The sequence below is a fragment of the Balaenoptera physalus genome (genome assembly GCF_965194825.1).
Source record: "Balaenoptera physalus genome assembly, chromosome: 13".
Lineage (NCBI taxonomy): Eukaryota > Metazoa > Chordata > Mammalia > Artiodactyla > Balaenopteridae > Balaenoptera > Balaenoptera physalus.
The window spans coordinates 96,247,025-96,260,115 of record NC_138892.1 but is presented as its reverse complement, the minus strand read 5'-3'; the positions used below and the strand labels follow the sequence as shown (position 1 = coordinate 96,260,115).

At 36.0% G+C, this 13,091-nt stretch overlaps 1 protein-coding gene across 4 annotated transcripts in view; it reads right to left on the bottom strand.

Annotated features, from left to right (window-relative positions):
- The window catches only part of RERG (RAS like estrogen regulated growth inhibitor), a 105,933-nt gene that overhangs the window by 8,455 nt on the left and 84,387 nt on the right, over nucleotides 1–13,091 (bottom strand). For 2 of the 4 annotated variants that reach the window (XM_082421960.1, XM_082421961.1), the window contains exon 3: nucleotides 3,631–3,687. The exons of the other annotated variants lie outside the window; for them this stretch is intronic. In XM_082421960.1, the coding sequence (XP_082278086.1) occupies nucleotides 3,631–3,687 (57 nt within the window). The remainder of the gene's footprint in view (nucleotides 1–3,630; nucleotides 3,688–13,091) is intronic. 4 annotated transcript variants of the gene reach the window in all.

Below are 13,091 nucleotides of genomic sequence, written 5' to 3'. Positions count from 1 at the left end.
GCCTTTACTAACCAGGTAGAGACACCATAATCCATTCAAACACAGAGTAGGGTGCCTCCTAGGTAGTAGCAGTCTCTCTCTCTCTCTCTCCAACTGCCCCCAACAAGCAGAAGTACACGTACACACACAACTGTACACGATCTAAGCCTTTGTCTGTGTTCTCTACCATGATCAGCATTTTCTGAAGGTAATATGACTCTCAGAGGTACAGAGTCAGTTCTTTTTTTGGAATCTAATCAGAACACAGAAGCTGTCCTGCACCCAGAACACTGCTGACACCTCCATCAATCAGGGGTTTTTCCTGGTTAGGTGGTCCAAGTCCCAAATCCTATAGCCTTCAGTGGTGGTTTTTGAATGCAATTCACAGACCAGCTCTGGCCTCTGACAAAGATCTCACTGATCCATGGCAAAATGAGAAAACTTTAAGGAAAACTAAAATTGTCCAATGTAAGGGATTGAACTTTTTTCTTGGATTATATCCTTCAAAACACTTGGAGGCTAATAATATTTCCTTCTTTTGTGAAATGTAAGTGCCACCAGAATGTGAGTTTAATTCTCCCTCACGCTCTGAGCCTCCATCCCTAATTGGAATTCCTGTGATAGTTCTTCTCCTTAAAAAAAAAAAATCTAAATTTTGGGAATCACTTGCTATTATAGTAGCAAGCATTTTCTTTATAGAATTATCTCAGAGCAATAGATATTCCCGTGTTGTTAACATGTTGAATGGTGTTCATAGTCTTTAGCTTCTCATGGAGCAATAATTCTGTTGCAGGTTGAAAAACGGCCCCATGTTTTTGAGGAAGGCTGTGCATTCAGAATTCAAAACTGTGTTTTGCAAATATGCCATCTTACTTTCTAAGGTAGCTTTCCCTTTGGGTGGTGGTTTTGAAACTCTATAATAATAGTATGAAGTTACATACAGGAAATGCTTGGTTCATCTTGAATCAGATGGATTGGAAACTCCTGTAGGCTAGAACATTAGTGACTTCTAGTACATGAGTGTACACACACACACACACACACACATACTGTTTCCACGGTGACTGAATGAAAGCCTCACCTGGGAGTGAGTCATCTATCTGATACTTCTGAAATCACTCTTGTTGCCTAGCAGCTGCAATCCTTTTGCAGCAGCACAGTACAAGGTCACTCAATAAAATTTCATTATTCTTAGTGAAGGAAGCCTGAGTTACAGATAACTGATGCAGGAGATTTCTATTAATAGCTGTCGTTTTTCAGAAGGAATAAAACCAGAGGGAAAATGGTTCACCCAAGACTAATTAAAAAGTAACATTAGTTACTAGAACATATTCAGAGAGAGCTCAAAATTTTATGAGATCATTTTTTAGAAGCTTCGTCTTTCGTTGAGACGTACTGGTACAGCTAAGTAAAATTAGTATTTTTCTATTAAACTACCATAAATTATTAAGATTCTCAGGGACTATAATCTTTATAAAACTTAGATAAGTAATAAAAATATAAGAGGAGAGTAAGCATTTACTTAGGTGGGGCAAACAATAGATAATGAATGATTTTTTCAAACCAAGTGCATTTTTAGATCCACATATATCATCTTAAGATTAGATTGTGGATATATTAAAACATGTCAAAAATTACTGATGTTGAAAAACTTTTTATTTAAAAGCGAAAACAGAGATGATTAATGAATGTAGAGACATGCTGTTCTCTTAGATTAAAAGATTAAATATCTTAAAGCTGTGAATCTTCTCAAAGTAATTTATAGTTTTAATGCAATTCCAATAAAAATTATGTCATATTATGATAGAGTTTTAAAAATTGACCTGGAAGAATAAACTAGAGATAGTAGCCAAGATAATTCTGTAAAAAAGTAAAGAAGGAAGGCTTTCTCTACTGGGTTTCAACATGTTCTCAGGAACATACAATTATCAAAAGAGCGTGGTACTGGCATTGGATGTGAAAAGCAAATCTAGAACTGCATCCTCACGTACATGACCCCATGTATGAAAAAAAGGCAGCATTGGAAGCAGTGGGGAAAGGTGGGGATTGTTTAATACATAATAGGAGGACAGTTGGTCAACTATTTGGAAAAGATGTTTGGTCTTCACCTTTTACTTCTCACTAAAATAAATTCTATAGATTAAAAAGTTAAAGATTAGGGGCTTCCCTGGTGGCGCAGTGGTTGAGAATCTGCCTGCTAATGCAGGGGACACGGGTTCGAGCCCTGGTCTGGGAGGATCCCACATGCCACAGAGCAACTAGGCCCGGGAGCCACAATTACTGAGCCTGCGCGTCTGGAGCCTGTGCTCCGCAACAAGAGAGGCCGCGATAGTGAGAGGCCCGTGCACCGCGATGAAGAGTGGCCCCCACTTGCCACAACTAGAGGAAGCCCTAGCACAGAAACGAAGACCCAACCCAGCCATAAATAAATAAATAAGTAAATTTTTTTAAAAAAAGTAGAAAAAATGTTAAAAAAAAAAAAAAGTTAAAGATTAGATAAAATATAAGATCACTCTCTATCCCCTTCCCTGTTCAGTTTCCCTTTGTAATGCTTATTACTATTTGACATGTATATATTTGTTTATTGACTCTTCTCTCTTCATTAGACTGTAAGTTCAACCAAAGCCCATGTTTTCTCCCTCTGCCTATTGATTTATCCTCAGCACCTAGAATCACCTGACACATAGGAGGCATTTAATACATACTCGTCAGATGAATGAGTGAAAGCAATGAAAGGAGGCACAAGGGGAAAGAAAGCCCCCTTTTAAACTGAATGTGTGTAACCTTGTAGTGATAAACACAAAAACAAAGAACAAACCAGGAATCACCTTGCCCCACTTCATCATTCTGAGTAAGGCCAGCTTGGTCTGGGACACTGTGCCTGGTAATGAAATGATGTATGCCTCTCCCTCCTCATATGGATTTCAAAGACGTTGACCTTTACAAAACCAACTGAGGTCCCGAAGCATAACAAACAAAAGCTCAGAGGCTTAATTCAGAGTCAAATCTTAGCTTAATTTGGAACCCATGGATTTTCAGTGTTATTTTGAAGATGAGAACTAAATAGATTACAAATAAGTACTCTGCTTTGGACTATGAAAAATACATGTGACGAATACCTCATCCGTTAACACTACTGCTACTTTCAAGATCCCCAGATATCAATTTTTGCTGCTTCTTTTTTATTTTTTAAATAGGCTTAAATCAGATTCATTGGAGAGAAGAGGGGGAGAAACATAGTTTATTTATACATTTTCCCAAAATGAGCATTCACAAGTTTAATATTACTGTTATCCTCTCCTCCCTATGCCATTCTCTCCCACACCCAATTCGCCACGACCGCTGCATCCTCTTTCTCCCACTAGAATGATGCATGCTACGTTTACTGATGGAAGAGCATCAAGTTGTACCCATTTCCTTCTTGTCTCTGGCTTGACCTGATTTCATTCTACGCTTTAAAATTCCACAGGGTTCTAAGCACAGATGGCATGCAACACACATCCGTCTTCTTACAGGGCTTCTTCGCATGATTTGATAAAGCACTTCCCAAATAGCTGCAAGATGCTTAGAATTGTTGCAACAGAAAATGTCATTCTCTCTTTTGGGTCAAAACTTTGATCGGAGAGAAGGATGAAACAAAATTTGACCTACCGAGGGTGGGATCGTATTCCCAGATGAACCGTTTGGTCAGAAATCTCACGACAAGAGCTGTGGAAAAAAAGAACAACATTTCAATCAAATTTGTTAATTTCCTTATAGTTCTTACCCTCATCAGGAAAGAGAAATAGCCCATACAACTATATGTGTTTTATGTTTCTTGGGCATATAAACCCAATATAAACCCGATATATCGATTTATGTTTATTCAGATATTTTTAAAATTTCATATTGTGGCCTAAAAATTGGTGTGATGTTTTAATGGTTTGTTGTGCATTAATGAACATCTTAGATTTGTTCCTTTAGTCACAGAGTTAAAAACATCACAATGTGAAAATGCGCACATACACAGTTTTTAGCAAAACAATGAATTTAGCCATAAAGCATTACAATATGGGTGTCTAAAGTTTGAATACTGATGATTGATAAAGACCAGTTAAAATGTGATGATTTTTACTGTAATGAAAAGATATTTGTATTATCAAAAATATTCAAAATTACAGATTTTATTCGTGAATCATTAAAGCTTCTCAAAAGTAAGGCCAATGAAGTACTTACAGTCAGGATGAGGATCTGGAACTATGCTATTCACTTCACTTGCATGATCTCCTCGACCAGCACTTCACCCCTGAGAGGCAGGTACTAGGATTGACCCCATTTTTCAGATAAGGAAACTGAGGCTCTGAGAGGTTAACTCATTTAACTAAGCTCACCTAGCTAGTTAGTGGCTGAGTCAGGATGTGAATTCAAGAGGCTGTTTCCGAAGCCTGTAATTTCTCCATTGTCTAAACTGAATTTAAGGCCAAGGCCATCTGGCTAATATTTAACTAGAAGGTGAGTCAGAAAAAGAGCGATGCTTGAGAGAGGTGGATTCTATTGTCCTTAAAAAACCGATGGGACACATGCTGAACATTTTCTTATTCTTGTATTATAGTTGAAAACAATGGTTTTTAATCTTTAAAAAAACTTTTTTTGGAGGAGAGTATCACAGACAGTTTAAAAATAGAATGTAAGCTTTGGACCCTTTCCCTGGAAAAACGTATATACACACAGTCTAGTATATAATTTCAGCAGGCTCACCAGCCCTTTGAATACCCTTGATGGTCTTCCTGGGATCCCACTGACCCTAACTAAAGAATCAATGTCTACTGTATTTTATCATTTAAAAATGTCTATTATGGTAGTTTTACTGAAATGCCCTGTATGTAGTAGTCTATAAAGATAATCCTTGGAGAAACAAGACTATTTAGTTGAAAGTCACTGTCAGTCTCTCCTTTGTCTGTTGCCTCTGTTAAGATCAACAGGGTATATACCCCCCCTACTGCAGTGGTTTATATGAGAGATCCCAGTGCAAATTGCAATGAAAACCTCATAAAACAGACTACAAGTAAACGTGGCTTGGCTGGAGACTGAAAGCAGCAATGTTCTTTCTAATTACAGAGTGTGAGGCTGGATTTGAGCCAAAATATTTGCAGTGCCTAAAGTAGCAAGGCCACTGACCCTATAATACTTCCCACAGTGAGTGTACTTGTGGTTTGATCTTCAACTTGCAGAGTCTGTCACTGTCCACTCTCTTGAGACTGTCTTTTTTTTTTTCGTGTAAGAAACTGTAAGCCCTAGACGGAGATATTCTTCTGTTTTTCAATTGTCAGTGTTAGTAAACATAACTGCTTGCAGTATTCAAAGAGTTTCACATTTTGTCAGAACATGGAGTTTTAACTCAAAAGGTTGTGACCTAGAAAAATTCATTTATCTGGCATCTTCAGACCATGAGCTATTAAAATTAACAAAATTTTTTACATAACTGAAGTTTGAAGTACCCCAGTTCCCAGACCATTTAAATTTAATCATTTCTCAAAGAAATCTTTATAAAATGTTTTAGACAGGCCATTGCCTTTCAAAACCAAGCATACCGAGTAGAGCTAAATCACTCTTAAAACGTCTGGATCTTAGTTAAGAATCTTGATTAGTGCCCTGTGTAGTTATGTGGTGATACTTTTAGAAGCTGTAGAGTCGTTGAGGCAAAACAATTCTAAAGTGCTAGGGCTTTTGCATATTTTTAATTTTTGGTTATATAAACATATTTTTTCATATACACGCATATATAATTTTTTCCTCCCTGAAATACCATGGCTTTCTCTTTTTGCCACGGTTTCCGAGACTACCTCTAATAACCTATCTATAAATGTACTTTGTTACTTTTATTATTCCAAAGATGGATAAGCCATATTAACAAGCTTGTTAGAATCAGATCAGATCATTGTCTAATATTGGAGTAAATTAATTCTGGGGTTTGGTTTTAAACAATTTGTTCCAAGAATATAAAAATGATTCTGGTGCACCTCTGAGTTATCATTTTGTTGTTGATAACGTCATTCCTGCTGACTCCTGGGTTTTGGGCTTAGTTTCAGATTGCCACCTTGCAATGGGCAGTGCTGCTCGGCTTAATCAATGAAATCAATCTACACGTTTTTATATTCTTTTTAAAGGGATCTACATCTTTATGTCATGTTTATTTTAACAAAAGAATCACACATTAAAAAAAAATTCAATTTACTTCAAATGCAGTAAAAATCATCAAAAGCCATTTTGAAAAATGGACATGTCATATATTCATTTTTTGAAAACATGTTTTCATCTCTCACAGATTATTCATGGAAAAGACAAATGCATTTTATATATTATTAAGTTTGCAATAATATCATAATGTAAAATTATTAGTCGAAAGAATGAAAATAATTTTACATCTTTGGAAATGATATCTGCTAAAGGCTCTATTGTTATTTAAATTGTCTGAGGCCCGTAAGTGACATTCACCATTTATTGATGTAATTACAAAACTTCACCAGTATTATTTCGTCCCTAGTTTTATTATAATTTTATTATGAAATATAATTTTCATATGGGATATAGCTTACCAAGTCTCACCTCCTCCACCACGACTACTCTCATCACATGGTTTTACCTCTTAACGATAATACAGTTGCTTTCTCAGTGGTGTCCCTATTTTAACTGCACCCCCCAGTACTCCCTTAAACTACTCTCCACACAGCAGCCAATGATTCTGTTAAAACTTAAACCATCTCTCACATCTATTCCCCAAACGCTCGCTGACCTTATCTCATTGAATAAGTATTTTTCGAGTAACTTCTCTGTGCCAGGTTCTGTTTTAGGTGTTTGTAATAATCCAGTAAACAATTGAGACAAAGATCTCTGAACTTACCAAGCTTATATTCTTCTAGGAGGAGACAGATAAAAAATACATAACCATAAAATAATTAATTAATAATCAATTATTTAAATAATTTAATTAATTAAAAATAATTATTAATTAATTAATAATTAAAAAATAAACTACAATAGTCTGTTAGAGGTGTTAAGTGCTATCAGGTAAAATAGGAAGAGCAAGGTAAGGGGGATTCAGCATTGGGAGATGAAGGTGTGAGAGTTGCTATTTAAGATTGGGTGACCAGGGTAATTCTTGATGAGAAGGTGATAGAAGAAAGAGATGAGGAAAGATATGTGGGGGGAACAGTGCTTCAGGAAGAGGGAACAGCCAGTGCAAAGGACCTACAGCAGGAATGTGTGCTTGATATGCTCAAGGAATATTAAGCAAGCCAGTATGGCTAAAGCAGAATGAGGAATAATAAGTATAGTAGTTGATTAGATTATTTCCTGTCTGTCATGATTATCAGTGTAAGCTAGTTTCCAACAAAATGGAAAATTCACTAAGTTGAACTTAATCAAAAGAAATATTAAAAGTGACATCAAGATAATAAATAAATAGGATAAAATTCTGTTTATAAGCAAGAGTTAGAAGGGAAATTTTCTATATTAAAATAGCCATACTATTTCTAAAGGTTAACAAGACTGGGCTAGTTTTTCAAAATAATTGCTGATGTCATTATCACGATGAGGCAGACATCTGAAGTACCAGCTTTAATGATTAGAATGATATTTTTAAATGAAAATTGATTGGATGTAATCTGTGCAATAAACCAACTTTTAGAAAGAAATGAACTTTTCAAGGTAAATGAAAGCTAACACACATGATATTCTTATACTTTAAAAAAATTTAAGAGATATACTCAAGAGAGATTCAGACAGAACTTTCAAAGGTTACTTTTTAGACTCATATTCTTAAAAAAAATCCTGTTATGTATGTCATTATTTTTCACTTATACAATCATGAAAAAACTTGATTAACAATCTGTATAATACAACTGTGTTGTAAGATACTTAAGCATATGAGACCCCCTAAATATTTGTGATCATTGTCTTTTTTATAGGTCTCTTAAAGATGTATCCTTATTATTAAAAATCTAGTCTTTTTGTCTGAAAGGAACTTTTATCTCTTTACTGATGCATAGTGAATGTGTTCTCAGTTAAAGCAGTTTCCAATTACCTGTCCTCTCCAAACTCTGGCTTTCTCATCTATAATATATGGATAGCAATATCACCTTGCAGCTCATAGTTGATTCTTTTGTTTCTCCTGGATCCTCATATACCTCTGCAACATGAATTTCAATCATTTCCCATAGCACTCCTTACATCACCCCACCAGACTGATTGTACTCCTTACTAACATCACGCATATTCATCTCTTAATGCCTCTAATCACAGTGTTACTGCTGCCTTGAAAGTCCTTATCTAACTAATAAAATCCTAATCATCCTTCAAAATCTAGTTCAAATATAACCTCCTTTATGAAACCTTTCCTTTCTTTCTGTATCAGTTAGCAATTGCCATGTAACAAATACAACCCAAAACTCAGTAGCATACAACAATAAGCATTTATTATGGGAAAATTATCATGTGCTTATAGAATCGTGGTCAACTGATTATCTTGGGAAAAAATCTGGCTGAAAAGTGTTTAAAATAGTTAGGTCAGAATTTTTAGGATAAGAAAAGAATTTCTGCTTCAATTGAGAGTACTTCAAGGAACATTAATTTTCACCTGCCCATTTTGACTAACTTTTGAACTTGCCTTTGATCCTGGTAACACACCCAGTGGAAACCCTTAATTTCATATTGTGCTAAGATGGTGCTCATTATCTCCTACATTCATATCATAATGAAAAGTTATTATGAATATGTATTAAGTGATGTATATGGTTTTTATTCTGTAACCTGCAGGACTTTCATACAAAATATATTTATTTTTAAATTGTAAGACCAGGTAACTTTTAAATACTTTTAAATGACCTTCCACAAGAGTCTATTAAATTTAGAGCAATTATTTCACAAAGAGTTTTAATTATTCTGTGAAAAACAAACAAAAACTTTTGTTATAGGAAAAGAAAGCAGATATGGTTAATACTAGCATAATCAGAGTCCATTCTGGGTTGTAAGTATATTTACTGCCCATTATCTGAATTATTTTTCCTATTTTTTTACAACCAAACTTCTCAATGTTTAATACAAATGTTAAAGCTTAAAAACCATGAAACAACATTATAATAAACTTACACAGTGTCCCAAATGTGAAACTTCTCAAAATTATGATGCATAGAAGATAGAATGTCTCTCTTTTCCTCTTCTTCCCGTTTCTACTTCATTACACTACTCACAGTGTAACTACTTGGCCAGCAAAAAATGTGAAACAATGGTATACATTACCAAGCTTAAATGGGTGGCAAAAGTCAACACTAAATTGCTTTCAGTTTGAATTTTATGAGTGATAGGGAAAATGTCACAATAAGTAAAATATTTGAAAAATAATGAAAAAGAGAAAGAGGAAAGAGTTTAATACCACTTGGGAATGGTTTCCTCACCTCACTAAGCACAACCTCAATTTAAACAATATCATAAAAATTATAATGGGAAAACAGTAAGAAAAAAATAGTGCAGTTTTGTCGGTATTGTTATCCACCTTCCTTTATTGAGTGTGTGCTATCAGGTCAGGTGCTGTGCTATATCTTTACATGTATATGTTTACTCTTCATTGCCCCATAGCATGGAATATATGCATGTGATTATGTATATGGATACACATATTATAGGTATGTGTGTACCTCAAGGAAGAAATTGAGGCTCAGATTATTTACATTTCTTCCTGAAATATGTGCCCACTCTTTTTTTTTTTCTTTTTTAAATTGGTGAGTGACTATCTATTTATTTTATTTATTATTTTTGGCTGTGTTGGGTCTTCGTTTCTGAGCAAGGGCTTTCTGTAGTTGCGGCAAGCGGGGGCCACTCTTCATCGCGGTGCGCGGGCCTCTCACTATCGCGGCCTCTCTCGTTGCAGAGCACAGGCTCCAGACGCGGAGGCTCAGTAGTTGTGGCTCACGGGTCTAGTTGCTCCGCGGCATGTGGGATCTTCCCAGACCAGGGCTCGGACCCATGTCCCCTGCATTGGCAGGCAGATTCTCAACCACTGCGCCACCAGGGAAGCCCTGTGCCCACTCTTGTCTGACACCAGTGTGTCACCCTCTCTCATTTAGTGGAAGCCCCTCGTTTCACGGATGAGGAATTTGCCACTAGAAAGCTGACAAGTCTTATTGGTATAGTCCTCTATTGTTACTAAACTCTTAATTTGAAAAATTTCAGGGAGAAAGTTGTATGTACTTTAGAAACAGGGTCTATTTTTAAGAAAATATATTGTTTAGTCACCCAACACTGCTTTTGTGACCAAAAAAGGGATCAAAACCCTGGTGAAAATAAAGGCTTGAAATGTCTCTAGAAAAAAGTGAGTTTTTAGGCGCTTCTGAACATTCCTGGGCTTCTTTTCTTGCCTTCGTGTGGGGCACTGACCCTACTCCTTTCATTCTGTAACGCATGGTGTACTAACACAGAGAGAGAAAATGCAATCCTCCTCATGGTATCATTTGGCTTCATCGGAACGTGGTTTGCTGTATGTTTCTTCAAGGTTGCTTTCAAGGTTAATAATTATTATTTTAAATACAATGCAGAGATCCTTACTCATTTTGAGTGTCCCATAAATAATTTCAGGCTGATTTCTTTTTTAACTTTGCACCCTGGAAAGTCCAAAGAAGCTAAAAACTAGTCAGCATATTAAGTAGGTAACCCAGAATGGAACTAAATCAATGAAAGGGAAAAAGAAAGATGTATTTAGAAAGCAGTAGACTCATAGATAATGTTACTATTCACCAGAGCATTTCTACTTGTGGTAACCAGTGAAGGATCACCTCCTCTTTCAAGTCTTCCCTGGCCTTCCCAAGCCATTAATCACTCCCTATGTGATGTGAAATTGTCACTTGTTTCTTCTCTATTATAAAACGTGCACAGCTGCCTTGTAAATTATTCACTTATACTACCTTATGTGTTACAAATTGTGAGTGACCTGAGATCAGAGATTAAGCCTTGTTCACCTATATCTCCCATGGCTGGCATACTGCCTGATACATGATATGTGCTCAATAAATATTTGAAGAAACCAATGAGGAAACAATTAAAATCTGGATAAATTATTTGGCCCCCGTATTACTACTGTACACAGGTTGGTACTCTAGTGTGTTTTTATTATCTGAAAACATCTTCTTTACAGCGGAACTTCCAGGGAATATATGGCACAACTTCTCAGGTTCAATGCCTACTTCAGATGTCTATTGAAAACCTGATTCGTCAACCTACAGGACCCTCCAGGCCCCTTCTCTCGGGCCAGAGGAAACCACAGCCCCAGACCTCATACTACTATCAGCCCTAAGTTTAACTCCAAACCTTCGGTGGTCATAAGCGTCAGAGAAATAAAAATGAGCTTACTTACAGAAATAGAGTGAATTCTACCTTAGACCTGTGGAGATAGTTTATTGCTGAATAAATTAATTTTGTAGAACTAAGTACCTATTTAATAACGATATGAGCTGTTGGATTAAAGTGTATATACTCTTAGAAAATACCATTAAGTAGATTTTAGTTATGATTTAAATAAAGACATTAATGGAACTTCTGGAATGCTAACTATCAAAAGGGTAGTTTGTATTGAATATTGACTACAAGCTTATTTATTTCTCATAAACACTCTCAAAAGTAGGAATTAATGTTCCTATTTTACACATAAGAAACCTGAACTGAAAAGTAAATAAACTTGTCTATTTTGCAGAGCAGTCAAGTGACAGAACTGATTGAACCCAGGTTTGTTTAGTTTAAAATGCATGCTTTTTCTAATGTCCAATATTTACCACTATATTTTAATATTTCTATGGATATGATTTAATTCTGAATGGTTGGAATTGTTTTCCCTTTGAGCTTACATCTGACAAAGAGGCACGCTTTGAAGAGCGCATTTTTTGTTCATGACTAGATTTCTTCATCCTCAGTGGAGGCAATATCCATGACCAGAAACCATGGCAACACAGAAAGAGAATATGAATTTCAAGATGCAAGAAGGAAATTTTATATAAATAAGATTTTTGTTTGTCTCTTGAAAAGGTCTTTAAAAGATGGAAAAAAAGAAAAAAAAAAGTGTGTAATGATACAGACATAAAGTAGTATGTGATAAGCAACTGTTTTCTTACTAGTTTCCTCAGTCATTAACAAGTTCCTTCTTTCAACAACACAGAATAGAATGTCAGGAAACATTTTAGGCAGTGAAGAAGACAGCACAGAAAATAAGACACGGTTCCTATTTTTGAGGAGCTGAGAATTTGCACTTTTGCATGTTCCAGGAAAAATCAAAAGACATGTGGGTAATTTAGAATATTGTCTAAGTCCTGTTATGATGCCTGGGTGAAGGAAGGAAGGCCAGATTGAGGCGAGTCTAACCGACTTAAGTGCCTCAAAGCGAGAAAACCTTCTTGTGTTTTCCAGAAGAGAAAGTGTAATAGACAAAATCAGAGTAATATGTATAAAGTGTCATTCCTATGATTGCTTCTCTTCCATCTTTGAGATGGATGGGGTTTGGCTAAAATATAAGAGGAAGTTCAGTTTTACCTTTTTCCTTCCCTCACCCTGACCTCAGTCATCCTCCTGTCAAATCCAGCCTCCAGATAAAAGTTCCCTATTCCCCACCCCCTGGATCTGACACTTCTGGCCTTTTGTACTTTATTCCTGGGTCTCTCTTCAACCACCAAGACCCAAGTTCATGTTCTTCCTTTTAGCAGGCTTCTCTTTCTATGACTACACTAGCCTTCCCCAAGAAACATGGGTCATTGCACCTCAAATCAAGGAGTGAACTATGGAAATCTCAGCACAAAGACTTGATCTAGAAGGACCTGTGGGGGACAGCACAGCTCTACGAAGTTTGAGCTTAACAGCTGCAAGTATGGCTGAAACCAAGAATGGGGCACTTTGGAATCTCAGGACCCCTAGTCAAAGCAGACTAAAAGCCTTTTCTTCACTGAAAGGGGATGGAAATAGGCTGCACTGGAAACGAGATGTCAAAAAACCACCCAGAAATTGTGAGACTTGAAATGTCAGATCTTTTTTTTTTTTAATTTTTAATTTTTAAAAATTTTATTGAAGTATAGTTGATTTACAATGGGCTAATTTTTGCT